The 27,511-nt window shown below is 44.1% G+C and overlaps 1 protein-coding gene and 1 pseudogene across 1 annotated transcript in view; one reads left to right on the top strand and one right to left on the bottom strand.

Moving 5' to 3' along the window:
* The window catches only part of CCDC149 (coiled-coil domain containing 149), a 96,011-nt gene that overhangs the window by 50,288 nt on the left and 18,212 nt on the right, over positions 1-27,511 (top strand). Inside the window, 6 exon segments of the mRNA XM_024745545.1 lie at positions 762-869; positions 18,120-18,236; positions 19,039-19,211; positions 19,927-19,999; positions 21,408-21,492; positions 23,723-23,867. Of these exon segments, the coding sequence (XP_024601313.1) occupies positions 762-869; positions 18,120-18,236; positions 19,039-19,211; positions 19,927-19,999; positions 21,408-21,492; positions 23,723-23,867 (701 nt within the window).
* Positions 6,960-7,119, bottom strand: LOC112400050 (uncharacterized; annotated as a pseudogene).

The following is a 27,511-nucleotide window of genomic DNA, read 5'->3' as shown; positions in this document are numbered from 1 at the left end:
CTCCCTATCCCACCCCTCTAGGTGGTCACAGAGCACCAAGCTGATCTCCCTGTGCTATGCAGCTGCTTCCCACTAGCTATCTATTTTATATTTGGTAGCACATATATGTCAATGCCACTCCCTCACTTTGTCCCAGCTTACTCTTCCCCCTCCCCGTGTCCTCAAGTCCATTCTCTATGTCTACGTCATTATTCCTGTCCTGCCCCTAGGTTCTTCAGAACCCTTTTGTTTTGTTTTGTTTTAGATTCCACACATATGTGTTAGCATACGTACACTTAGATTGTTTCCATCTCCGGGCTATTGTAAATAGAGCTGCAATGAACATTTTGGTACATGACTCTTTTTGAATTATGGTTTTCTCAGGGTATATGCCCCAGTAGTGGGATTGTTGGGTCATATGGTAGTTCTATTTGTAGTTTTTTAAGGAACCTCCATACTGTTCTCCATAGTGGCTGTACCAATTCACATTCCCACCAGCAATGCAAGGGTGTTTCCTTTTCTCCACACCCTCTCCAGCATTTATTGTTTGTGGAGTTTTTGATGATGGCCATTCTGACTGGTGTAGTTTTGATTTACGTTTCTCTAATGATTAGTGATGGTGAGCATCCTTTCATGTGTTTGTTGGCCATCTGTATATCTTCTTTTGAGAAATGTCAATTTAGGTCTTCTGCCCATTTTTGGATTGGTTTTTTTGTTTTATTGATATTGAGCTGCATGAGCTGCTTGTCAATTTTGGAGATTAATCCTTTGTCAGTTTGCAGGCTAATCTTGCACAACTATTGAGAGATTCTCAGGACCGAAATAAACGTCTGGGAGAAGAAATTAAAGAACTTCAGCAAAGGCTTGGAGAAGTCCAGGGCGACAATAAGGTACCGTGAATATTTAAAGGCAAAAACCTCTCCTGAGTAATTTTGTGCCAGAGGTTTATGTATGGTGCATCAGAAGAATGTAATGCATTTGCGGAAAAATTTGTTATAGATTTTTACATTTGCAATGAAAATTCATAGTTTAGCGTTTCTTATCTTTATTACCTTCCCCTCGCGTGTGTGCATGCACACGCGTCTGTGTGTGTTTCTGGGTTGCTCTAAAATATTGTCACAACCCATTGTAGAAGTTTCATTATGTTCAGCTTGGTGCTGAATAACATTGTGGTTGAGGGCAAAATAAAACCCAAATGCTATACTTTCTCCTTTCTATACAAATAATGGATTTGTGGCTCATATGATTTGGAATTATTCACATTCAGTTTTGAATTTTAAGTAGTCATCCTACTAATTATGTTCACATAACCAATTTATTTTATTGCTAAATTTGGCAATTTGTATGGAACATTGCTCAAAATCCACTGCCTGGTATTAATCAAGCTCCCCTGTTGGCAACATTAATTATAAAATATGAACTCATAAAACTCCAAACTAAATGTGAGCACTGTCTCTCCCAGCTGAAGCTGTGAACAAAAGTACGATTGAGAAAAGGAAGAAAAACTACCGAAGTTTAATTCCATTGCCCCCAAATAATTGCCCATTTTGCCAATAGATTCAATTTCAGCTTCTTGCCAGAGCCAGCTTTCCCAACAGGGATGGCCTTTGGAGTTTCACTCAAGCAAACTACATGGCGGGGAGGAGGTGCTTTCTTGGGCAATGTCTTTTGAACGGTACCAAATTCCCTGACAAATGATGGAGATGTTTGTTGTTCCTGGGAGTCACTGGTTATTGGAAGGCACCATTTTGAAAGATGCTCATTCTTTAAAAAAAAAAAAAATGTATGGAAGTGTCTGGATTATCTTGAGAACTCTTCCATGACAAAGAGCAGAGAGGATTGTGTGCTTACTGCTGGCTTAAGGGGCTCAATCTAAGGGCGTACTGGTGGGACTTCCCTGGTGGTCCAGCAGTTGAAACTCCACACTTCCACTGCAGGGGGCATGGGTTCAATCCCTGGTGGGGAAACTAGGATCCCGCATGCCACGAGGTGTGGTCAGAAAGTAAAAAAAAAAAATAATAAGGGCATACTGGGAAGTCTTCTTTACATAGCCTCTTGTCCACTTAGTCTGCCTTTAAAAAAATTTTTTTATACCTCTTGGATTTAACATACTATATTTGAAAAATATTTCATGACTATTCTCTGTCATGAAATAGGGAGTGGGCAAGAATGCTAAGAAGGGTGCTAATTAACCCTGGACAAGCTAATCGGGCCTCTCAAAAGGATTTAAGCTCTGTAACCTAGGTATTGGGTCAATAATTAAAGGCCAGGCCTTCTTAGGTGTTATCAAATGATAGCACCAGGGCAAGGTTTTCTAGAGAGTAAAATCAAGTATGTGCAATCATTTCCTTTAAACCCATAAAAATACTGCAGGAATTTCGGAGAAGTTATAAATCCAGAAAGTACTGAAACATTTTGAGATGTGATTTTTGGAGTCATGATTCTTCTTGACTGATTTTTTTTCTTCTTCTTCTTTTCTTTTTTCCAACTGTCCTAGACACACCTCTGCCTCATCTTTTGGTCACTTTTAATTGTATCGCCTTGTAGGCCTGAGATATTTTAGGAATTGACATTTGCAACTGATATTTCAAGGAAAGAAAAGGAGGGTATGTGTGCATGCGTGTGTGTGTGAGCGTAACACTAAGCGCAGGTCTGGGGCTGCTTTTGCATTGGCACCATCTGAGCTTCATGATTTGCTTGCATTCTGGGTCTTTATTCCAGTAGCTGGACACATTTATCAAACTTGGTTTTCTCACTCAAGGTTTAGAATTTAGTGACTCATATTCATGGCCTGTGAAGTAATTTTCCTGCCGGCAGATGCAGGCAAGATGTTAAAACGTTCAGTAGACCCTGTATCTCAGTCTCCAGTCCTCTCCTCCTCAAAAAAGACCAACTGCAGTGAGCCCCAGAGACTCTGTTTATTCTCATTTGCATCTAAAGTTATAGGGCTGGTTTATTTTCATCCCCCTGTGAGTCACGGTCATCCTCCCCCCACCTACCCCCAGTCATCAACATTAAGGCCGTATGACTCATTCAGTAATGACACCAGCCATCCTGAGAAACACAGAGGCCTCTCTTGAAGGGTGGCCGTGACTGTGTGGTGGAGAATGGGTTAACCCTTCCTTTGCTCTTTTATTCATCGTGTCACAGCTCCAACCTTTCCATCGCCTTTGGAATCTAGTCCCGCCTCCTTACCATGGTGTGCTTGGCCCTCCATTATCTGGCCCCTCCTGATTTTTCCAGCCACATCTGTTGCCATTAGTCGCCTCACACTTCATTCCTGCAGGACTAATTTCAGCCCCTCAGCTGAGCCATACTGCAGTTGTGCCTCAGGGCCTTTTGCACCTGCTGCCTGCTCTCTGGAACACTCTTCCCCTTACTTCTGTAAACTCCCGCTCACCTTTCAGGTCCTAGGTCAAATGTAGCCTTCTCCGACTCTCAGGGGCAGGTCCTGCACACACCCACAGTGCCCTGCTCTTTTCCCTCTGCTTGTACTTGTTTGGCACCCGTCCCCCAAAGGTAAACTCTTTGCAGGCCAAATTCCTGTATCCCTAGGAATTTGCATCTTAGTTTGCGATGCACGGACATTATTTAATAGATCTTTATTGAAGGAATGGAATAGGATAAATGAATGAATGAGTGAATGAATAAAGGGAATGCAAAAAGGTCCAATAAAGAGGAAGAGGAAAAGAAAAAGGAAGAGCACAAGAAAATAGCCGACTGACTGCCCCTGTGGTTGTCATCACTAACTCTCCTTGTGGGGTAAGGAGTAGTTTAGAAACCTGGAGAAAGGAGTTAGAAAAGCAAACTATTCCATCCAAGAAAAAGCAGAAGAAAGCCAAACCTAAGGTGTGAGACCTTAGGAAGCCCCTGGAAAGGTCAGGGGGTCTGATGCTGAGCCTTAGTGGATGTGGGGTAAGGGTCCTGCTCCTAGGCTGGCGCAAGCCTGTTAAATTCAATAATAGTTAATAATGGATGTTGTGGGATTCCTGACTCCTCCCATTCCAAGCAGAAGGGCTTGTGGCATCACTTTATGAGCAACTATTGAAGTGGAAGTTTTTTATCTCCAAGTTGTCATTTTAACTGATGACCCTTAGCCATATTTTGGGAAGCCCAGATTCTAGATGTTAAGAACATTTAAGAAACAAGGTGATAGGAAATTACTTGCCTTGGCTATTTTAAGGTAGACTAATTTTTCCATTTGTTCAGCTAGAGCCTTGTAACCCTACGTGCCATAAAGCATTTTCAAACAGCCTCTTGAAAGATTTGTTACCACCCTGTCTTACAAGCAGCTTAGCACTCACACAGGGTTGGAGGTGGAGGGTGGGATTCCATGATCAACAAACCTATTATCTCTCTGGGAAGCACCCCAAGAATTTCTTGAGGCTTCTGGACAGACACAAAGGCCCAGTTCAAACCAGAGGAGGGGTGGGAAAGGGGAAGCCTAGTAGACACCCTCCCCTTCCTTGCTAATAATAGCTCTGAAAGGTTAAGTGGGGAAGGGAGAACTCACACCTCCACAAATCACCCTGGGGAAAGCTTTTCATGAGGGTGGATTGCCCAGGGTTCTTTGTGTGGCAGTCTGTGCGGAATAAGGACCAATTACGTGGAAAACCCAGGCAATGCCAGGGCCTCAAGTGTGGAGAGCAACCCACCCAGAGAATTACAGCTCCCCTTCTTGCTCCAGAGGTATGCCTGCTTCCTCTTCTGGGCATTAAGAAAAGAGTGGATTTAGGGAAAGGGGACCAGGGGGAAAAGGAGGCCTCTGAGAACTTAAGGATCAGTAAGAGGCAATCCACAAAACTAGCAGAGCACACTTGAATCACAGATATCCAGAGGTGAGCTGGTGAACCAGCTCTTCTGAAGAGGAAGCCTGGCTGGTAGCACTTTACCAATTTCCGTGGTGTAAATACTGATGCCATGGCATTTAAACATCAGGCTAGCAAAGTGAAGTTACTGAACTGGGAATTAGAAAGCTTGGGACTCCAGAAAGAGCTAGCTCCAGCCTCCCACTGCCAAGTGGTATAATCTAGAATAGTCCAAGAGGTCCATCTTTAGAAACTGCTAGACCCAGGTTTATATTCTAACTCTGCCAGTTATTATCCGTGTGGCCTTGAGCAAGTCAGTTGTCTCTCTAGACCCCAGTTTCCTCATCTGTAAAATGGGAGTAATGATACCTCACATAGAATTGCTGTCAGGTTTCATCATTATTCATCAATACATAATTGGGGACTCACTGTGTGCTGGTTAATGTTCTAGGAGCTGTGACTACGTCAGGAATAAGAAAGACAAGGTGCCTGTTCTCACAGAGCTTACAGTCTAGTTGGGGAGACAGAGAATAAGAAAATAAAATACTTATGTAAGATCATCAGACAGTGGTTAGTGCTGGGAAGAAAAGAAAGCAGGAGATTTCATGGTTGGGAGTGTGTGTGTGCATGCAATATTATGTTTATAAAGGGTGTAGCATAGTAAGCATCCAGTAAGCACTCCGTAAAGGGTAAACATTGCTGGTATCTTTAGCTCAACCTGGGCCCAGATTGGCTTAGTGTCCTCTTGTATCAGAGTTCCACCAGGAATCTCAAGGTCTTCCTTTCTGTTGATCAACTGTTTCCAGTGAACCCCGGGGGTATGTGCCTCCCAACAGAGACAGAGATTGGGGGTAAGAAGCCTGGCATCTGGCATCTGGATCCCCAAAACTCAGCCCTCCTTATCACCACCCGACTTTATTATTTATCACCACCCCAAACATGATTGTTTTGGTGTCACGCTCCCAGAAGCTTCCTTGCATTTTGTGTACCCTTGTGGAATAAGCACCTAATAGAACAGGCCGGGAGCAGCATCTCATGTTCCTGCTGGGTTTCCTTGTCTGCTTGCTTTTATTTTTCCTTCATTTTACAGACTATGGCACTTTAAGTGCAGAAGAACAGTAATGCAATGCGAAGTACTCAAAAGCAAGGAACTTCAGGTGGACAGCGTCAGGCAGTCACATTTCCTGGGCCCCTGCTGGCCAATTTAAATGTGACTGTTTGCAGTGGCGCATAAACACGGGGTTTTGCCCTTAATAATGAGCTTTATGTTACACCAGCTGAAGGTCTTTAAGTACCTCTGTTTTATCTGGTGTTGGCCCCATAAAATGATAGACCCCTTCTGTGAACGTACCTCTATTGATGTGGGACTTCTGGAAGGATTCAGCAAGCAAACCAATTAAGTCAAAGCCACCAGCTAATTCAGGCAGACCAATGAGCATGCAGGTGACTAATTGAAGTATACTCTGTTAAAAAAAAAAGTGTTCAGCTTGGATGTTTGTAACAGTCCAGGATGAGGGATCAGAGAGCTCTTTGTAAACATTTCCTCTTTATGCTTCAGAGGAGCACGGAGGTGTCCTAGCTTGTGGGAAACCCACATGAAGAGGGCACTCTAATGAAAAGCTCTCACCTTGGGGCATTATAGAAATTAATTACAAAGAATTAAAGTGAGTGATAAGGGCCCTTCACCTGCTCCAGCCCCATCATATCTTATTCTAACTGGGATCTTGATGGTGAAACACAGGCAACGCTCAGTTCAGCAAGCAGCCAGACTAGTGCACCATTTCCTCATGTTTTATTGTCAGATGAATTAGACAAATGAATTTAGTCTCAGACACCATATTTGAGCTTGTTCTGGCTTATATGAGCACACAGTCCGGGTAGACCAAGCGACCAAAACAGTGTGGTTTTGGACATTCGTCCCCTAGACCATGCACTATAATTACACTTTGTAGAGAACTGATTCTGAAAGATATCTCTGCCTAAGACTTATTTTATAGTACACCATACCCAAATTGCACTAAAATGAAAACAAATTGAAGCACCTTTAAACTGCTTGGTGCGGGCTTCCCTGGTGGCACAGTGGTTGAGAAGTCCGCCTGCCGATGCAGGGGACACAGGTTCGTGCCCCGGTCCGGGAAGATCCCACACGCCGTGGAGTGGCTGGGCCCGTGAACCATGGCCGCTGAGCCTGCGCATCCGGAGCCTGTGCTCCGCAACGGGAGAGGCCACAACAGTGAGAGGCCCGCGTACCGCAAAAAAAAAAAAAAAAAAAAAAAAAACTGCTCAGTGCAACTCTCTACACTTGATCTTAGCCAAAAGGCCGAGAAACGATTGGTGCAACTCTCTAAAGATTGTCGCTCTGGGAGCAATGTGTTCTGAACTATCTGAAGGTGATTCAGGGGCTTCCTAGCTGTGTAACCTTGGGCCAGGTGCTTGACTTCTCTGTGTCTTCGGTTCTCATCTGTACAATGGAGATAACTTGCCTATGGAGGGTAGTTCAGTTCAATTCATTTCAATACATCTTTATTGAAGACTCAACTCTATGGTCTGGGAATAGGGTAGTAAACAAAAACCAATGAGTTCCTGCCTTCATGGAGCTTCTATTCTAGTGGGGACAGATGGGCAGTAAGCAAATGAACAAATTAATATATGACATTACACAGATCCTGAGAGGCACAGGCTTTCAATTTGAACATCTCCGATGTAGTTATTGGTATCATGTAGTGATGATTGGTATTGTTCAGTCTTTTTGGTCAGCATAGTGGTGGGTCTTAGAGTTGATAGAGTCTTATATTTGATGAAATACGGTATAATATGTCAGAAGGTGCTAAGTGCTCAACAAGTCACTGCAGGCTGGGGGGCTGTACAGTGCAGCCTGGCTGCCGGGCATAGGGGAGGGGGCCAACTGCTTACACTGGGTGGTCGGAAGGCATTTCTGTTGACACACCCTTTGCTCAGAGGCCTGAAGGAAGTGAGGTGGGAGGTGGTCAGATAACCGGGGCATGAGGTGCAGAGACCCTGAGTGAGCGAGCTTGGGTGACACAGGCACGACATAGGGAGCCAGCGTGCCTCCTGTGAGGATTAAATACAGGAAGTTATACAGAGCACTTAATGCAGAACACCCTCCACGGGGGGAGCGCCAGGCAGTGAGTGCTATCGTCGGTGTGGAGAGAGGCCGCAGAGCATCCACTCCAGAACCCTCGCCTGCCTGGGGTCAGCTCCCGGCCCTGCCATTTCTAAGGTCTGTGACGTGGGCAACTTACTCCAGCTCTCTGTGTCTCTGCTTCTCTTCTGACAACGGGGATTGTAACAGAGTGTCTGTTGGACTTACTGGGGCAACGTGCGTAAGCACCTAGGACAGGGCTTGTTGTGTTAAGGGTGAGGGGACACTGCAGCCTCCTGATCTGAGCATGGGCCCCAGGCAAGGAGCCCTGGTTTCAGAGCCCTGCAGCAGCCCCTATGAGCTTCTCCCCTATGAGGAGGACGGGGCAGTGTCTGCCTCCCGGGGTTGGGAAGCAGCACATGAGAGACTTCCTGTATTTAAGATGTATCTGAGGACTCCCTGCGGTTAGCCAGACACTGCTATGGGTGCCGGCTATTTCAGTGCGTATGAACAGCCAGGTTCCTGCAGTGGAGCTGACAGGGGGAGGGACAAGCAGATGAACCAGGTGATCTCTAGCAGTATGATGAAGGCAGTGGGGCCCTTGAAGGTGAACGGCTTCAGGGACAGTGTCCAGGGAAGACCTCTCAGAGGAGGTGACATTTGATCTGTGACCTGAAAGAGACAAAAGGAGTGGGTTCTGGATAGACCTGTGGGCAGGCCTGCTCAAGGGCAGAGCAAGTGCAAAGGCCCAGAGGCAGGCAGGAGCAGGTTGTGCTTGAGGCACTGAAGGAGAGCCAGTGTGGCCAGCAAACAAGGGAGGTGGTTGGAGGTTGGGTTGGGAGGTGGGCAGGGGCAGCTCTCATAAGGGCTTTGCAATTTATTCCAAAGTTATGCCATTGCAGTGAAAAGCCACTGGAGGTATCGTGTGTAAGGAAAGCGTATAGCATGTTGTTTGGCCCAAGTTGGGTGCTCGTTAACTGGGAATATTGACACACGTTAATGAGCGTGTGCGTGACAATCTCCAGAGCCTGGGAGGAAGAATATGAAAACTGCTGGGTTTCTTTTTTAAGTGACAAATTCTTTTGTTTAAAGCTAGAACTAGATTTGCCATATAGGTTTAGGAATTTAAACTTTGGTATACACAAGAGAGTTGCCTACTTGGAGCCTTTTAAAGCTCTCCTGTCTAATTTTATCAAGGGTATTTCAAAAGGCCAGGGGGCAGTTGGAGAGGATGTGAAGAAAACCAACAGGAAAAGTAAAGAAAAGATAGGCAGGACCTTGTCTGTTAAGTCGCCCAGCACAACACTGGCAGATGAATGTTTGATAAATGGCTTTTGGTGTTGACCTCTCCCTAGGCATGCTATTTGCAGCAGTACTCAAGGACCGGGGGTGAGGAAGGGCTAACATCCACTCCTATTAATTCTTGCATCTCATCTTCCCAGTAACTCTGACAGATAGAGAGTCACTGTATAAGAATTATAACCATACCAGCTATAACTGGGGATTGTACTTTTAAAGCTCTTCAGAGAGTGATTATTGCATTGTATCTTCACATTGCAAGGATGGAAACCCCGAGAGCTGGAGTTGTGCAGTGCACAGGCTGGGCAGCCGTACATAGCTGTTCTGTCTACAAGATAGCTTTTATTCTTACTGTAGACTGAATGTGCCCCCACCCCAAATTCATATGTTGAAACCTGATCCAAAATGTGATGGTATTAGGAGGTGGGGGCTTTGGGAAGTGATTAGGTCATGACAGCAGAGCTCTCATGAATGGGATTAGTGCCCTCATAAAAGAGACCCCAGTGAGCAATTTTGCACCCCCCTGCCATGTGAGGACACAGTGAGAAGATAGCTGACTATGAACCGGGAAGTGGGCCCTCACTGGACCACGAACCTACCAGTGTCTTAATCTTGGACATCCTAGACTCCAACTGTGAGAAGTAAATGTTTGTTGTTTATAAGCTACTCAGTCTATGGTATTCTGTTATAGCAACCTAAACAAACTAAGACAGGAGTTGGTACTAAGACGTGGGGTGCTGCTATAACAAATACCTAAAATGTGGAAGCAGCTTTGGAACTGGGTAGTGGGTAGAGGCTGGAAGAGTTTTGAGGTTCCTGCTTGAAAAATCCTGTTGTCCTTCACAGCATTGCTGTGAATGGACCATTAAGGGCAATTCTGGTGAGGACTCAGAAAAAAAAAAAAAAAAAGAGAGCTGTGGAGAAATACTTAAGTCATCCTGAACAGAATGTTGGTAGAAATATGGACAGTAAAGGCCATTCTGATGAGGCCTCAGATGGAAATGAGGAACACGTTATTGGATGCTGGGGAAAAGGCCATCCTTGTTATAAAGTGGCAACAATCTGGCTGAACTGTGATTGAGTTCTATTGTTTTATGGAAGGTAGAACTTGTGAGCAATGAAACTGGATATTTAGCTGAGGAAATTTCTAAACAATGTGTTGAAGGAGCAGGCTGGTTTCTCCTGACTGCTTATAAAATGTGAGACGAGACAGATGATTTGAAGATGGAATTGTTCAGCAAAAAGGAACCAGAATTTAAAGATTTGGAAAATTCTCAGCCTGTCCATATTGCAAAAAATGAGAACGCTAAGGGTGTTGGCCAAACAACCATTTGGTAAAGAGATGAGTATGGATTAGAGGCCGGGCGCTATTTTTCAGGGCAAGAGAAGAATGACCCGGAAGCTAATTTAGAGCCCAGCAAGGCTGCCACTCCCGCCACAGGCCTAGAGTACATGGCTCTGGGGGACAGATTGCCTTCACCTGGGTTAGAATGGAGGGGGCCTCCCGGAGCCCCAGGGCTGAGACCGCAGCCCAGTAGAGCTGCAGGGCACCAGAGCAGAGCCACTGCAGGGCTGTCCTGCCAAGCCTTGGCGGTGATGTTGCCAGTGGGCCTGGAAGGCAGAGCATCGAGCCAGAGGATTAGTCCTAAGCCTTAACATTTAACGTTGTTTGATCTGTTAGGTTTTGGACTTACTTGAGACCTGTCACCCCTTCCTTCTTTCCTGTTTCTGCCTATTTGGAATGGGAATGTCGCTCCTGTGTGTGTGTCCCACCTTTGTATTTTGGAAGCACAGAACTTGCTAGGTTTCACAATTTCACAGGTGGAGAGGAGTTTGCCCCAGGATGCATCTCACCTCGAGTCTCACCCATACCTGATTTAGATGATATTTAGATGAGGTTTTGGACTTTAGACTTAAGAGTTGATGCTGGAACCAGTTAATTCTTTGGGGGTTATTGGGATAGAGTAAATGTATTTCACGTGTAAGAAGAACATGAATTTGGGGGCAATCAAGGGTGGAATGCTATAGACTGTGTCACCTCCCAAAAATTCATATGTTGAAACCTCCTCCCCAGTGTGATGGTATTTGGAGGTGGGAGCCTTTGGGAGGTGATTAGATCATGAAGGTGGAGCTCTCATGAATGGGATTAGTGCCCTTATAAAAGGGACCCTAGAGAGCTCTCTCACCCCTTCCTCCATGTGGGGACACAGAAAAAAGACAGCCATCTATGAACTAGGAAGCAGGCTCTCACCAGACACCCAACCTGCTAGCACCTTGATCTTAGACTTCCCAGCGTCTAGAACTATGAGAAATAAATGTTTGTTGTTTATAAGCTATGCAGTCGATGGTAGTCTGTTATAGCAGCCTGAATAGACTAAGGCAATCTCCACTTTCGAAAACACTAAAGTCACTTGGGGCTCAGTGAGGCTAGATGACAGCCAAAGACATGTGACTAGGACCCGCAGATACAGGATCTGAACACAGATTACACCTGGAGAATAATAGCTGCTCCTGCTGCCAGCTGTCTTCCTCCCACTGTCTGTTGGAGAAAATGGATTCAGGCAAATGGAAACAAGAGGAGGAAGAGACTGTTGAGGGCTATGAGGGATGAAGCCCAAGAAGAGATCAAGGAAGAAGCGAGTCATTCCGACTGGGGGGCCTTGGCGGGACCACAGTGTGAGCAGGGCTTTGGCAGAGGAGTTGGACTCCATCGGCAGGGTGGGGGGAGAGCGCCCAAGAGCCTTTTGTCACATCGTTTTGCAGCCCTGTCCCTCAGCCACATCCCAGCTGCAGCTGCACCTCATCCATAAGCGGACGATTCACACCCATAATTCATTCATAAATGTTTATTTCCATCTAAATCAGCAAATGGATGCATCTCCTGGTGGCCGTGTGCGTGCCTCTCAGGGCACTGATCCACTTCAAGCATTGGCACAGGGAGGCTAGCCGTGCAGTTTTGATGGCCCCATTGTAGGAAATCAAGCACTCCAAGCAGTTGCTTCATAGAGCTTCCAAGGTGGGAAATCAGCCTCACTGCCTGCAGTCTACAGATAAGGTTGGCTCAGCAGCTCGGCTTCCTCCAGCTTAGAAGAAAGATCGACTTCCCCAGTGGGCATATGTGTGGGGAAACTCACGTGGAGGAGGACACCAATGATCACAGCGATAATCGTAATAGCAGCTGACATCGATCAAGCACTTTGTATGTTCCAGGGGCTGTGCTAAGTATGGTAGAGAAATCTCATCTTCTCTTACTTGGGACTAGGTTCTAAAGTCAGCGGGCAAGAGGCAAAACCTTGTGTCTAGCAGAAATTCACCTTGATGGTCTCTTAAATTGTCCATGAAGTTCAGGGCAGGTGGCCATGTGTCTCCTGAATAGGAGTCTTATGTATAAATATGAACAATATGATTTTGTCTAAATGTATTATCAGTCCCTCTCCCACCTTGCTCTCAGTCTGGGACATTGAAAGCAGGGGTGGGTAGAGCCACCAATTTAAAACATTTTTATTTCTCTCCCATCCCCTCTTCTCCATCTCTCTCTTCCTCCACTTGGTTCTCCCTGTCATCTTTTTGCCAAACACATACATTTGAATTCTCCTAAATTAAATGCTCATTTAATACAACGTCACTCTCTTACTTTGTGTTTAATGTTGGGTAGGGGAAATTGCCCCCTCTACTCCTCTTGATTTCTCTGTTTGTTGGTGTGTTTTTTTTGGAGTCCCACACGACATGCAGGATCTTAGTTCCCCAACCAGGGATTGAACCCTGAAGTGGAAGAGCAGAGTCCTAACCACTGGGCCAATAGGGAATCCCCTGCTTCTTGACTTCTTGTGGCTGGACATGAGACAGATTAACAGGAGAAAAAGAAACACATTTTAATTCATGCTGGTCCCATAGACATGGGACCTAAGAAGTGCCCAAAGCAGATAACTTTTATACTTTTTAGACAAAGAAATAATAAATTTGGGAGGAGTTGACAGGACAAAGAAACTTAGGTTCGGGGTGCCCAATTAGTGAAGAATCTAAACCGAGTTTGGGCTTGGGGTAGTAAATTAAAGCAGTAACAGGGTTTGTTTATACTGGTTTCTCACCCAAATCCCCATCTCTGGCGATAAGGGCATCCTTCTACCTCCAGATGCAGGAGGGCACCCTTCACATGAGAGATTTTTTTTTTTTCCTGCTTTCGGGGTGACAGAAAGGAGGGTCAGAGTGTCCCTCGTGTGTTGGGCATTTCTTAAGTAACTTTAATTCAAAATAATACATATGCCATTGAGGCACATATGGGGGCAGCCTACTCTGGGCCCCAACAGTTACAGCAGCCTTGGCCAGTAAAAAGCTGTACTGTTACTGTTGTATTCTTACAGTGAAGGATACTAAGACTCAGAGAAGTTCAGGCGTATACCTGAGATTGCACAGCTCTCAAACTTGGCCCCAGAACACCCCCCCGCTCCCTGGCAGATGGACTCCAGAGCCCATCAGCTGTCAGCTGGGAAGGCAAGAGAACTCTCCCTGGGGCTGCCATCCCTATTGCGATGGCCTCCTTGGGCCCCTTCAGCTGATTGAACTTGAGTGTCAGACCCAACCAGTGATCCAGCTTTTACCAACTTGGGCCTCACTTTTAAAAATAAGTGTTTCATCTAGTCCAGCCCTGAGATTTAATAGCCGATATTGTACGCACATTGAACACCAAATGATTGTTAACATGTTTATTGAAGCTTAACAGGCATCCAGTATATAAAAGATGACTCTCTTATATGGCTGTCAGACCTCAATAAACATGTTTAATAATTAATTGGCATTAAGCAAACATAATTGTGTGATTCTAAATTAAGTGTTCGGCGAAGCGTACTGTGAATGGAAAACCTCAGTGGTGTTTTATTACTTAAAGTTCAGGCTGTCAGTCTGGCTTTTCACATACGAGGAAAAGCGCCCCGCTTTCAAAGCCGTGTTGCAGACCTCCTGTTGCCTCATGCCAAAAGTGGCACAGGCCTTCTTGTTCCTAGACCCTTTCATCTGAGAAATGTTTCTTACTTGGTTAGCTGTTTGTCTTTCTGTGTATTCACCTGGGGTTCTGAAAGTCCTGAGCCAAGACTGTGATGTGAAAGATGTTTTCACATATCGGCTTTCAGGTAAATTAACCAGTTCTGACATAAACTCCGTTCCTCTCACAGTACAGCCGATTCTTGACATTTGCTATAGTTACATTCTCTAAAATCACTGCAAACACTGAATTAGGGAATATTGAACCATTGTTCCTAGGGGAAATAGGAGATTAGGTTCCTCTGAGCCTCTGGTCACAATATTTTTGTCACCTGATCAATACAGAACTGTTTTATATGTGTTTCTCTTTAATGTCACCTTATTTAATTTATACTGTTGATTCTTTAACATTGAACTCACAGCCAACAGCACTGTAACTCGTGCCTGAAGGAAGCTCATCTAACACACGTGTATTCTCTGTAAGGCACATCATGGCCTCTCGTGCTCAGGAACACGAGACAACACTCCAGCACCGCACAGGAGCGCCATTCTAAATGGCAAAACACCAACAGAAAGCACAAAAATGTGAAAAAAAGTGGCACGAAAGAAACCATGAAAAGGACACTTGTTTACAGTATGAGCTAAAACAAGAAAGCAGAACATTGCCTTGTTCCACTTTAGCTGGGAACGTTCCTGTGGGATGCTTCCCACTTTTTGCAACTCTGTGTTTATCTGCACATGTCCCCTCATGATGCAAAAGCACCATGAATGCTGATTTCGAGACTACAAATAAATTTGCATTAGGCAAGTATACAAATTCAGAATCCTTGAGCTCTGGAATGGGGATTCCATTAAGCATGGCCATCTGTGTACCTAAGTGCCGTATGTCCCCTGCTAGGCCTTTGTACAAGCTGTTCCACCTGCTTGGAACATTGTGTGCTCATCCTAATGATGCATTTGCTCATAGTAGATGCACAATAAATCTACGTCCAGTTCATCCAACTAGTTTTCAAATAAGGACCCCAAATATATGCCATTTGCAGGAATAAAGACACAGACCTACTAGAGAATGGACTTGAGGATATGGGGAGGGGGAAGGGAAAGCTGTGACAAAGCGAGAGAGAGGCATGGACATATATACACTACCAAACGAAAAGGTAGGTAGCTAGTGGGAAGCAGCCACATAGCACAGGGAGATCAGCTCGGTGCTTTGTGACCGCCTGGAGGGGTGGGATAGGCAGGGTGGGAGGGAGGGAGACGCAAGAGGGAAGAGACATGGGAACACATGTATGTGTATAACTGATTCACTTTGTTATAAAGCAGAAACTAACACACCATTGTAAAGCAATTATACTCCAATAAAGATGTAAAATATATATATATATATGTCATTTGAAAATGCTCTTTACTTTTCAGTAGTCATCATTTCCTGCACAGTTCATTGCTGTTATTTATTATTCCTATATAGTTATATTCTACCTTGGCTTTTAACTTTCTCACCTGCCCCTAAATCCTTAGGGACTTGAAAAATAAAGCCATTCTCTCTATTGGCAACAAATCCCTTAGGATCCACGCAGGAACGAGGGAGAGCATACCCCAGCAGGGATTCCTGGATGGGTTGGATCTGTGTGGCAGCAAAAAACTGTCCCCAGGATTTCATCCATATATGAAGCCCATCTGCACACACCCTACAGGGAGGTGGAGGAATCAGTCTTGCGACCTCTTTTGAAGAAGCATCAGGAAGCAGTGCTGTAAAGTCAAAAAAGCACTTTTTAATGGCCACCTGCTTGGCACTGAAGGGCATGTAGGGGATGCTCTGGGACCACTGGACCTTCCTGGAGTCTCTAACATAGTTTCCATCATGGCCCTACTGGAAAGTTTGGAGCTGCACATGGAGCTCGGCCCCAGAGACTGGGAAAGCCAAGGGTTCTGCAGGGATGCTTTGGAAAATTACACTTTTAGGACTAGAATTTAGTTCCTAGGGATTTTAAAACATTTTAAAAGTACGTTATGAAAGTCATGTCTACTTATTTTAAAAGTTAGAAAACGAAGAACAGATAGCATACACAGTCTTGCATCACCTAAACTTACACATTTAAGGGTTTTAGTGTATTTGGTAATTTTTTTCTTTTGTATGTAGGCTCTTAGTATAATTTCAATCATACTGCATATTTTGTTTTCGGCTGTGCCGCATGTCATGTGGGATCTTAGTTCCCTGACCAGTGATCAAACCCGTGCCCCCTGCACCCCCTGTATTGGAAACTCGGAGTCTTAACCACTGGACTGCCAGGAAAGTGCCTTTATTTAAACATTTTTTAAAAATATTTATTTATTTATTTTCTGGTCGCACTGTGTGGCTTGTGGGATCTTAGTTCCCTGACCAGGGATTGAACCCAGGCCCCCAGCTGTGGAAGCATGGAGTCTTAACCACTGGACTGGCAGAGAAGTCCCCAAACTGCGTGTTCAAGTTAGTTTTCTGCTTTTTTTCCCACTTAGTGTGGCAGCAGCCGCATGTCCATGGTACTACATAGTTCACATCAACCTCATTTTAAACGGCTGGAAACTTGCTGTTTGATTGATTGATCAAACAATCAATCAGTTGATTGATTGCATTATCATTTGCTAGCCATTCCACTATTGTTGGACATTGTTTCTATTGTTTTTTTACTCTTTCTATAAATAACAGCACAGTCTACTTTTTTCTTTTTTCCTAAAGCTAGTCCATGTCTGGGATTATTCTTAGCCCAGATTATCAGAAGTAGAGTTACTGGATCATTGGATAGAGACTTTTTTTTTTTTTTTGCTTTTTAAAACTTTATTTCAACATAACTATGGGTACAGAAATACATTCATATGGGTTAATAGAAAGCAACTTAACTTATACTACACAATTTGGACCAAAAACCTGGTACATGGTTTGCTTCAAAAAAAAAAAATGGGATTTGCAATCTGGTTTATTTTTCATCTATTACAAATGTATATATATATATATATATATAAAGATCCTCCATCAAATGCTGCTACAGCAAACAGCAAGAACCTAGAGAAATTAACGTTTGGTTTGTCTCTGAAAAGTAACAGGTATTGCACTATAAAACTTTACAAAACTGGAGCAACAAAAACATTGTAATGTTTCAGTGCCAGTTCACAGAGTTCAGTAACTAATGGCTGTTGATGAGGGTGAGGAGAGCCTTTGTATACATGTGAAAATATAAAAGGTATCCGATCTAGTTAATATTGCATGTAGATCCCGAATCTCCTCAAACCAAGATTCAGATAATTTCTTAAATCTGAATTAACACTATCAGTCCAGTTCATCTGCTGAGGTCAGAAAGGAAACTCTGCACAGTAGCTGTTTTCCTGAGTTGTGCAAAAAAAGAAAATTAAGTTTCTTCCCCAGCGTTTAAGTCCGGAACTACAGCAAAGTATTTCATCCATTGTCAACATTCATGGGGTGAGAGGCGATGAGGTTACTTAGGCTTAAATCTGAATTAGCACTGAGATGCAAGAGTCAGATAGGGACATTTTTAAGGCTCTTGATAGCATAGCCTAATTGTTAAGAATGTGGGAGCATGCCCATCTTAGCAGATACTTTACAACATTGTGTTATCATTTTTTAATCTTTGCTAAATTTAAAAGAGACACAGAGTTTTTTTCCCTCACTATGGCAGGGCTAAACAGGCTATCCCCCTTCAGATGCCCAGGCCTGTGTTCCCGTTAGCCTTATAGGTGTATGTGTGCACACATGTGTCTGTACATACAATATGGATTTAAAAATTTTTTAAAATTAATATTGGCAAGAAATTTCTTTGTCTTGTGCCTTTCTCCAGTATTTCTTGGAAAATCTTAACTTCCAACACTTTCTGCCTAGTATGCTTGGGGTTTCGTTTGGATCTATTCATTTTAACTCTCTCTCCCTCTCTCTCTTCTTTTTCTACCAATGGAAAATGCAGCTCTTGAGAATGACAATTGCCAAACAGAGGCTGGGAGACGAAGAAATCGGCGTGCGGCACTTTGCAGCCCATGAGCGTGAAGATTTGGTTCAGCAGCTGGAGAGAGCAAGGGAACAGGTTATCGCCAACATCTGTTATGAGTGGGAGATATGTTTGCACAGCTGAGCGTGACACAGAGAAGAGTAGACTGTGCCCCAGTTTCTCAGAGACTGTGGGGTTCTTGGAACGCGATTAGAGGAGGAAGGAAGATGCAGTTTGAATGCATTTACTGCTAGGTTCCCAAGCAGCCTTTTGCATTTCTGTCTTCCAGCAGGTCTGCTCTCTTACTTTGGGTGCCATTGTTCTGAACACAAGAAACCTCCCCCGTAACCAGGATAGACAGGGAGAGAACAAACATGACAGACTGGCCTTAATTTGCAAGTTTCCACTGAAATGCTGAGTGGATGCTTTTTAGGCAAAATCTCAACGGGTATCGAGCCCTAGTTAGGGAACAGCTTAGAGAGCCTAGACTTCGTTTTTCTCCTCTCACTAATTGGTTTTGAAGAGCAGAACGTGATTTCTGGGCCTAGAGTGGTTTGAAAAAGTATGTATTTGTAAGACACTGGCTGTTGTTCCCAATATCTCGATTTGCCCTCTCCGAGCCCCTGGCTTTAGGGCAGGCTGCAGTTGGTAAGTGATCAGTTCTGTGTTTCCAAGCTGCTGCAATCCATCTCATCTTGGATATAGTAAGTATCTGGCCAGAAGTTGTTCCTTGCTTTTAGCTTTTATCATATTCCGATGTGTGGCACTTACGGTTTTATAGCAGACACTGGTATTAATAAGCTCTCTAAAAGTCAGTCAGCCAAGTGGAAGGCTCGTCTCTAACCATAAAGCTGATGCCTGCAGAATACCTTGAGTAAGGGCACTTCTTTGGTTTCAGATTGAGTCTCTGGAGCATGACCTGCAGGCCTCTATGGACGAGCTTCAGGATGTTAAAGAAGAGCGGTCTTCCTACCAGGACAAAGTCGAGAGGCTCAACCAGGAGCTAAATCACATCCTGAGCGGCCACGAAAACCGAATCATTGACGTGGATGCCCTGTGTATGGAGAACAGGTAAGTGACCAGTCCCAGGCCCGCACTGGGGTAGGATGCTGGCTCTCCACTTGCCTGCAGGCTGGGAGTTATTTGCAGCCCTATTTACATTTAAGAAAACAGCCTCACAGTGAAAGGAAAGTCTCAACCCTAAAACAATGACATTAATGTCACACGTTAGTTGTGGCAGTAAGAAAAGAAGAACCACGTGCTTACATGCCTACATCCATACCCTCTTTCCCCCTGCCCTCCCCGGTTGGGTGAGAAGGGTAGGGAACCAGTGAAAGCTGCTTATTATTGCTATCAAGAAGACAGAAAAGAATAAAAAAATAAATTGAGAAATTCCCTGAGCTGTCTCTTTTCCCAGAGGCAAATTTCAGTGTGTGTAATGTGACTAACTTAATGCTGTGTCTGGTATTGCCTCTTGCTGCCTTGCTTCCCAGTGGGATCATCTTCATGAGAATTATGTGAAAACTGTGTTGATATCCCTTCGGGGATCTCGGCAGAGGGCTGTCCTAAAATGAGGTTTCAGTGATCTGGGCGTACTTGACCTTGATCACCTCCATTTAAGAAGAGGTCACCAAGGGGCACTTTTTTCTGCTTTCGGTGGTGGGAAGGCACTGTACGTAAAAGGTGGCTCTTTGGGTGTGTGGTTTTCTTTTTATCCTCTCCTACTTGAGTGTATGTTTTTTATTTTGCCTCCAAACTCTTCCTAGGTGTATATATTCTTTTTCAGGTACCTTCAAGAGAGATTAAAGCAACTTCATGAAGAGGTCAACCTCTTGAAATCTAACATTGCCAGATACAAGGTAGAGAATCATCATGGTGACGGTGATGATTCACTATTGTACATCTAAGTGTCATTCTATCTTAATTACCTTTTATGTGCCGAAGATACTCTAGTGCTTGCCTGCCCTCCCAGATAGTTCAATAAGAGCTTGAACTGAGGAACCAGTAAGAATTAAACCCCAAACGGCAAACACAACAAAAACAGGTTTTGCAAGAGCTGCTTCTGTTATCTGGACAGGGCACACTGAGACCACCAGAATCTGGATGTGACCACTATACAGCCTCGGTCTATATTAAATTAGGTTTCCTATCCAGCTTTTCTATAAAGTGTTCTGTCATCAGATGTTCTTTGTCTCCTAATCATCCATAAGAAAATGATTTCTGAGCAATGAAGAAACAAAGATTGGGAAATCACAATCTAAACGATAATGTTCACGTCACACTAAAAGGACAGAATGTTTAAATTCTCCCCACTGTTATTTAGTCTAATTCCAGTGCCATTCGTTAGATAATATGTTTCTGCAGATGTTAGTTGTAAGTGTTATAATTAGCAAAATCTCCTGGGTTTCTCTGCTTTGAAAATAGATTGATTTCTCTTCCTGAGGGTGAAGTTTTGCAGCCGTCTCTGTGCTGGGGCAGCCATCTCATATTCCTGGCTTTTGACGTTCACTTTTTTCTCAGAAGTCTCCATGCTGTTCCTCCTTTTACAATCTGGGGCGGGGGGGCCCCACTTGAGTTTACACCCATCTATATATACACACACAGCCAAAGAAGAATACAGCTCTTAAAGTTGTATAATTAATACATAATTTAAAAAATGTGTATATGCATTCACTTAACAACATTTATTCAGTTCTTCTATGTGCCAAGCACTGGCTGTGTAGCACATATCAATTTTAATGTAACGTTCTGTTCTAGGAATGACACATATGCACTTCCTTAACCTTGAGTCCCTGGCAGATTTCATTAATCAATCATGGCTTTTTCTTCCAGTCCAGCCACAGAAACCTTCCAGACACCACTAATGATCTTTTGGCATTGCTCCATGAAAGTAAACCTAGTCTCCATCTCATGTCTGTTTGGAAGGGGTTTCCATAACTAGTGACTTCACACATTAGACTGAGATCTTGCTTCAGATTTGATTTAATTTAACGAATATGCATTGAGTACCTTCTATATATAGGAGGATATAATTGCTGTAATTCTGCTGGGCACCAACTTAAAAAGAAAAAAACAAAACTCTTTACCAGGTCCATAAAAATCATAACTCTCTGGCAGGGACTCTGAATTTTAAAAGTTGGGCTAGCATTTGGAGTTTGTAAAGAGTTCTTGTGTGCTGGATGGGAGGATGCATCTACCGGAATTAGGTATTTTTCCATTATTGGCTTTTCTGACAGAGGTTTTTGTTTTCTCCCAATGCTGCTTTAGAATGCTCTTGAGAGACGGAAAAACTCAAAAGGCCAGGGTAAATCCAGCAGCAGTGCTCTGACTGGAGTCCTGTCTGCAAAGCAAGGTAGGGGTCATTTTCTGGGAGGGACCACCTATGATCACAGAATGCTAGCACTGTGGGTCCACATCTCGTTTTTTGAATTGGGAATGGAAGTGATCCTTAGAGCAGTCACCCCCAAACTCCCACCTGCATCAGGATTGCCTGGAGGGCTTATTAACACACAGATTACTGGGTCCCACCTCAAGAGTTTCTGATTTACTAGGTCTAGGGTGAGCCCGGAGAATATGCATTTCTAAAACGTTCCCAGATAATGCTGATGCTGGTTCGGGGACCCTGCTTTGAGAGCCGCTGCCTTAGAGGTCTCTCTAATGACTGGACCCCATTTGCATCTATTCCCCTAACTATGCTCCTCTTTCCAGAATGTTTTCCCTTCTGTAATCACCCGGTTAGCATCTCCAAGTGTCCGTTCCATCCTCATTGAGTTTCTCCTTTTCCTGGCCTCTATGATCAGACTAGAAAAGTCTCACAGCTGCTGAAGTCATTTTACCATGGCACATGTGCCTTTTTCAAAGAAGCTTTTATTTATTTTTATTTTTTATATTTTTTGCGGTACGCAGGCCTCTCACTGCTGTGGCCTCTCCCGTTGCGGAGCACAGGCTCCAGACGCGCAGGCTCAGCGGCCATGGCTCACGGGCCCAGCCGCTCCGCGGCATGTGGGATCTTCCCGGACCGGGGCACGAACCCGTGTCCCCTGCATCGGCAGGCGGACTCCCAACCACTGCGCCACCAGGGAAGCTCTAAAGAAGCTTTTATTGATTGCAATTTTGTTCCTCCTTCTTGTCGATTCCAATGAAAAATAATGATCTTCCAGGAACAGTCAGGGGAAATAAATAGCAGAGAGCTTGCTTCTGACACTTAATATTTGGGAATTCAGTTCTAACCATGATCCTCAAGTGGACCGTGCTGGACTGGCCTGTTTTGGGCTCGTTGGCAGTGCAGACCAGCAAGGATCACGTGGCAGTCCTCATCAGAGCTACGGGGGATTAAAAGAAAATGGTGAATCTCCAGACTACCTAATAATCAAGGCACTTTTCCGAGCAACTTCTTTTTTTTTTTTTTCACTCAACTAGAAAAGGACACCCTCTATACAAACGTGAAGTAGCCCATCTAAGTATAGCTCTGGATATCCTTGATAGCCTTTGAATGTTGGATGTTTGAATGTTGAGACCCAGTCCTGTCACCGACCTGGGGAATGCTAGCCACACTCAAACACGCTGGCAGAGCCGTCAACCAGGCATAACCTTTCTAGAGAACCATTTGGTTCTCTGTTATAAAAAGCCTTAAACTGGTCCCCTTTGAGCCAACAAGAAATGATTACAGACATATGCGAGCATTTTGCCTCAAGAAAGTTCTTCCTACGTTAGTTATAATAAAAAACATTGGAAACAACGTAATTGTCCAGGAGTAATTAAATAAATTACTGTAGATCTATGCATGGACTACTAAGCGGCCGTTACATTTTATATTTTAGTAGATATTCATGATGAGACATAAGGTTAAGTGAAAAAAGCAGAGCTTTTTCCCATTTTTGGAGAGAAATGTGTGAATTTGTGTGTCTACATATAGGCATATAGGAAATGGTGTTCAAAGATATATAATGAGAGATTTATATTATTTCTTCTTTTTTCTGTCTCATAGGAATACAAGTGGTTGTGGTCTTTTGGGGTTATCTCTTAGTTTCTAAAAACATGCATATACAAAATATATCTTGTGTTCTAAATAATCTCCTACATTATCTTACCACCCACCAAGGGCACTGTGGGAAGCTGTGATATAAAGCGAGGAGCTCAGGACTAGAGTCATTTGCATTTGCATTGCTGTGTGACCTTCAGCTAATGTTTTTAATCCATCAGCACCTTGCTTTTCTGTCCATGAAATGGGAATAAATAACATTTTCCATGTTCTTTTTAAAATTTGAAGCCTCAAATGAGTTAGTCAGCATGAGTGTTTCAAAAGCATAAAATACTGGACAAATGCAAAAAATTATTATCCTTTAAATAAAAGGTGTTGCTAAAAGTCCATGAGTACTTCCTCCTTTCTGTTTAACCCTCACACTAAATTTTATTTTTTTTCACTTTTGACACTTGAAGTGGACTCTTCAATTACAACACAGTAGCGTGTGGAAGCCGGGAACTGATCCCAGCTTCATTATCCAGGAAGAACTGACATTGGTTTGCATTCCAACGTTCCAGAAGGATTTAAGACTGAGTTGTAAATTTTATATCCCACCCAGTTCAGGATCTGTTATCTGAGGATCACGGGTGCAGCCTCCCAGCCACTCCACAGTCCATTTCTGATCTGAAATCTCTGGCAACAGCCCTGTTGGAGACAATCCATGAGAAAAACATGGTGATCCAGCACCAGAGGCAGACCAACAAGTAGGTGGCTGGACCCTGGGGTGCAGGGTGGGGTGCAGGAGATATGTGAGACAATGACTCTCAGCAGTGGGTGGCAACCGGGTGGTGGGCCTGCCGGCCTTAAGGGAAGAAGAGCCCTTAAATCTGGAGGGAAACTTATTGAGCTAGAACTGTGCTTCTGCATTATGACAGCATCTTGGCTCTCAGCTGGAACCAACATGGAAATAATACCGGTTCTTGCTTATTGGATGCTTACTCTGAGCCACTCACAGAGTAGTGCATATTACCTGGCTGATTTTGATGGTATGCTTGCCCGGGGGAACTTAATCTACTCTCCTCCACATCTTCTCTAGGGGAGGCACCTCCTCGTGCCATTTTAACCTCACAGCACAGCTTACTTGGGCTCTGAATAGCAGGAACACCCAAACATCAACTCTCAGGCAGCTGGGCCTAGAAGAGTCTCGTGCCACTTTTCCAGATCAGCAAAAAAGATGGTGAAAAGAAACAATAATTAAAACAGAATGTCTTATTTGGTTGCTATAAATATGTTGACTGTGTTGGGCAAAATCAAGCAAGTTAAAGTAGCAGGTCAGGACAACAGAAGCAAAATTGGAAGAGTTCAGAGAACGGTGAATAAACAATAAACTAAAGCAAAACACATTGCAAACAGGGCCAGCTTTGAGGACCAGAGACTCATGCAGTCACACATGGCCCAGTGCCCAGAAGGTCCCTGCACCTGGTCTAATCAATGCTTTGCGTCACCATCTCGAAAATCTTAATCTTTTTTTGAATAAGGGGGCCCTGAGTTTTCATTTTGCTCTGACCTCTGCCAATTACGTAGCTGGTCCTGCTTATAAGACCTACGTGTGGAAGCAAAATGTAAGCGTGGAATACAGGAGCAAGTGCCCAAGGCTGGGCTTCCAGCACGAACAGGGAGGGGTCAGGGAATCGGGGGCCCGGCGAGGCGGGGTGCAAGGAGAGAGGCAACTGGAAAATGATGGAGAGTATTGTAAAAACAAAATAACAAAAAGAGAGGCCGGGAGTAAAGGGAAGATTGAGCAGGAGATTAAGATATATATATAAAAGAAGGCAGAGAGCAGTGGAGGGAGTCTGGGCAATCTCAAAGGGATGACAGGGGTAATTTATTGACAGAAGAAGTTCTAAAAATTCCTTTGAAAGAAATCTTAATCAAGGACTGAAACAGCCAGATGCCAAAATGGAGATATGCCTCTGGGGGAGGACGAAGAAACGGGAGTCTCCCCAGAATAGGTACCAGGTCTGTTTTATTCAGGTAGACTCCCCTGCCCCCGGCAGTGTCCCCAGGAGCCTTCTCTGTCCTCACCAGCTCCCTATAAGGCACCCACTGGGGCTCTTTCAAACCTCCTCAGGTCTTCTAAACCCTAGTCTGTTCCCAGCAGGTGACCTCAGCTCCTCTTTTACTGAGAAAACCAAACCTGCCTATCCTGAGCCACAAGGCTTGCTGCTCCCGCCAAAGCAATGTCTTCCATCCTATCCCTCCAGTCTCCGGGAAGCACACCAACACACTGTCCTGTTGGTCCACACCGTCCTCCCTCCTTTGGGTCCCAGCTCTCCTGTGACCTCCTCTTTCAACCTCTTCAACTTCTGCCCCTCGTCCTGCTTCTGCATCTTCACCCAGAAACCTCCCAGGTCTTCCTGAACCCCCCAAAGGGTTCCCGTGAGCTCCACTCACCTCCAGTCTTTGTGAACAAGAGGCCACCTCTACTTCTTCAATAGCCACCCCCTCAAAGTGTGTTCTGGGGGGCACCTGTGTTAGAATTACCTGGAGGGGGTGCTTGTTTAGAAATGCAGATTTAGAGCGGTTTCTGGAGGGAATATCAGGATTCTGGATTTTAGCAAAGCCCCCAGTGATGCCACTGGGCAGGAACAAAAGATCACCTCGCTTCAACACCTCCCAAGACCTCTTGTGAATTTCCCATAGCAATCTTCCTTTGGAGATCACCAGTACCCCCAAACCCCACTTTCTCACCCTCATTGAATCACTCAGATTCAATGAGTCTAGAGTCTGGAGCATCCATCCCTTAGTACATTTTAAATACTTTGAAATGCTTGTGCCCTTTGACCCAGAGGGTCCGCTTCTAGGAATTTATCCTAAAGAAAAAAAATCAGAATGGTGCCCTAGATTTATACATAAGGTGGTTCACTGTGGATTCATTTATAAGAGTGAAAAAAACGGAAACAACCCAAGTATTTTTAAATTGGAGAATGGTTAAGATTACCGTAAATCCATAAGGCACAATACCATGCAGCCATTTAAAGCGTGATTTGAAGAATATTTAACGTGCTCTGCTCACCATCCTAATACCTAGGTTTGACCAACTTCCACTTGACTCAGGTTGAAGCTGTCCCAGGGCCAGTATGTTTGTCCACTTTGGTCACTGTTCTCTCCCAGTATGTCGGATAGTGCTGGGCCCACGCTAGGTGCTTGTGATTACTTGATGAATGGATGATTGAATGTCCTCTAACCCTTTGTTCCTGTTCCCTTAACACTCACATGCAAACAGGCAGTAATTTTTATGGTTTTCATGCATTCATTCACTTATTCAGTATATATTTCCTGAGTGCTTGCCAAGGTCCTTCAGTGTACATCTCCTACCTGCCCCTTCTTCTTCCTTCCTACCAGACCATTACCTTGTCCTTGGGAAGATCCTCCCATCAACCCTCCATCCTCAGACCCCAGCTCACCTCCTCCACTGCTTGCCCGGCCACACTCAGACCCAACTGCCAGCTACAGTGCCGATCACGACACAAGCCTCCACTGAAAAGCCCAGCTGAGTCCCACCGCCTGCCAAACTCAGTATCCCCAAGCTGCTGGCCTGACACTCCCGCCTCTTGTGACAGATTGATTTCCTTATATGTTCCTCCCATACTCCACTGCAACCACACACATCCCCAGGTGCCATGGGCTCTCGCCCTCTGTTGAGAGAGACAGACATTTTCATTTTGCTGGCTTTATTTTTTTAATGTACCTTTCCATTTTTAACTACTATTTAATAATTTTGAACCATCTGTTGATTTACGTTTTAAAAGGTTGAGCAACAATATATCTCCAAACTACTTTTATCTCTCAGCCACCCGATTCCCCTGCCTGGAAGAAACCACCATTCCTCCTTTTTTATGTATCCTCTCCAAGGATGCATATATAAGCAAACGCATAGTACATTTATATAGACACACATAAATGCTCATATATATTTATATAGACATAGATTTTCTTTTTTTTTTTTAGTTTTTTTTTTACAAATGGCAGCTAGTATTCATCAGAAAAAGTTTTTTTCACTGTCTTCCACCTTGCTTTCTTCTCTCATAACAATAGATCTTGAAGATTGCCTCATATCAGTACATAAAGTACCTAATGTGCCATTTTTAATCCTTCGAGGGTCTTAAGTTTCACACTTTCAATAAATGTTTTATTTGGGGGTATGGAAAGAAACGAATTATACAACAGATGGAGTGAGGGCTAAGAATAAAATGTGCATTTGATCTGCTTGCTGTTGTCCCCCGTGATTTAGCCTTTTGTACCTAAGATTTAAAAATAGCTTTGTTTGTCTGGAGCATTAGAAGTAGGAATACAGGTGCTCTGTTCTGTAACATTGTGCTCCCCCTGCTGCTTCTTCACTGCCTGG

Source organism: Neophocaena asiaeorientalis, unplaced genomic scaffold (genome assembly GCF_003031525.2).
Source record: "Neophocaena asiaeorientalis asiaeorientalis breed wild unplaced genomic scaffold, Neophocaena_asiaeorientalis_V1.1 scaffold397, whole genome shotgun sequence".
Lineage (NCBI taxonomy): Eukaryota > Metazoa > Chordata > Mammalia > Artiodactyla > Phocoenidae > Neophocaena > Neophocaena asiaeorientalis.
The sequence above is the reverse complement of the archived record's forward strand: the minus strand, read 5'-3'. Positions and strand labels throughout refer to the sequence as shown.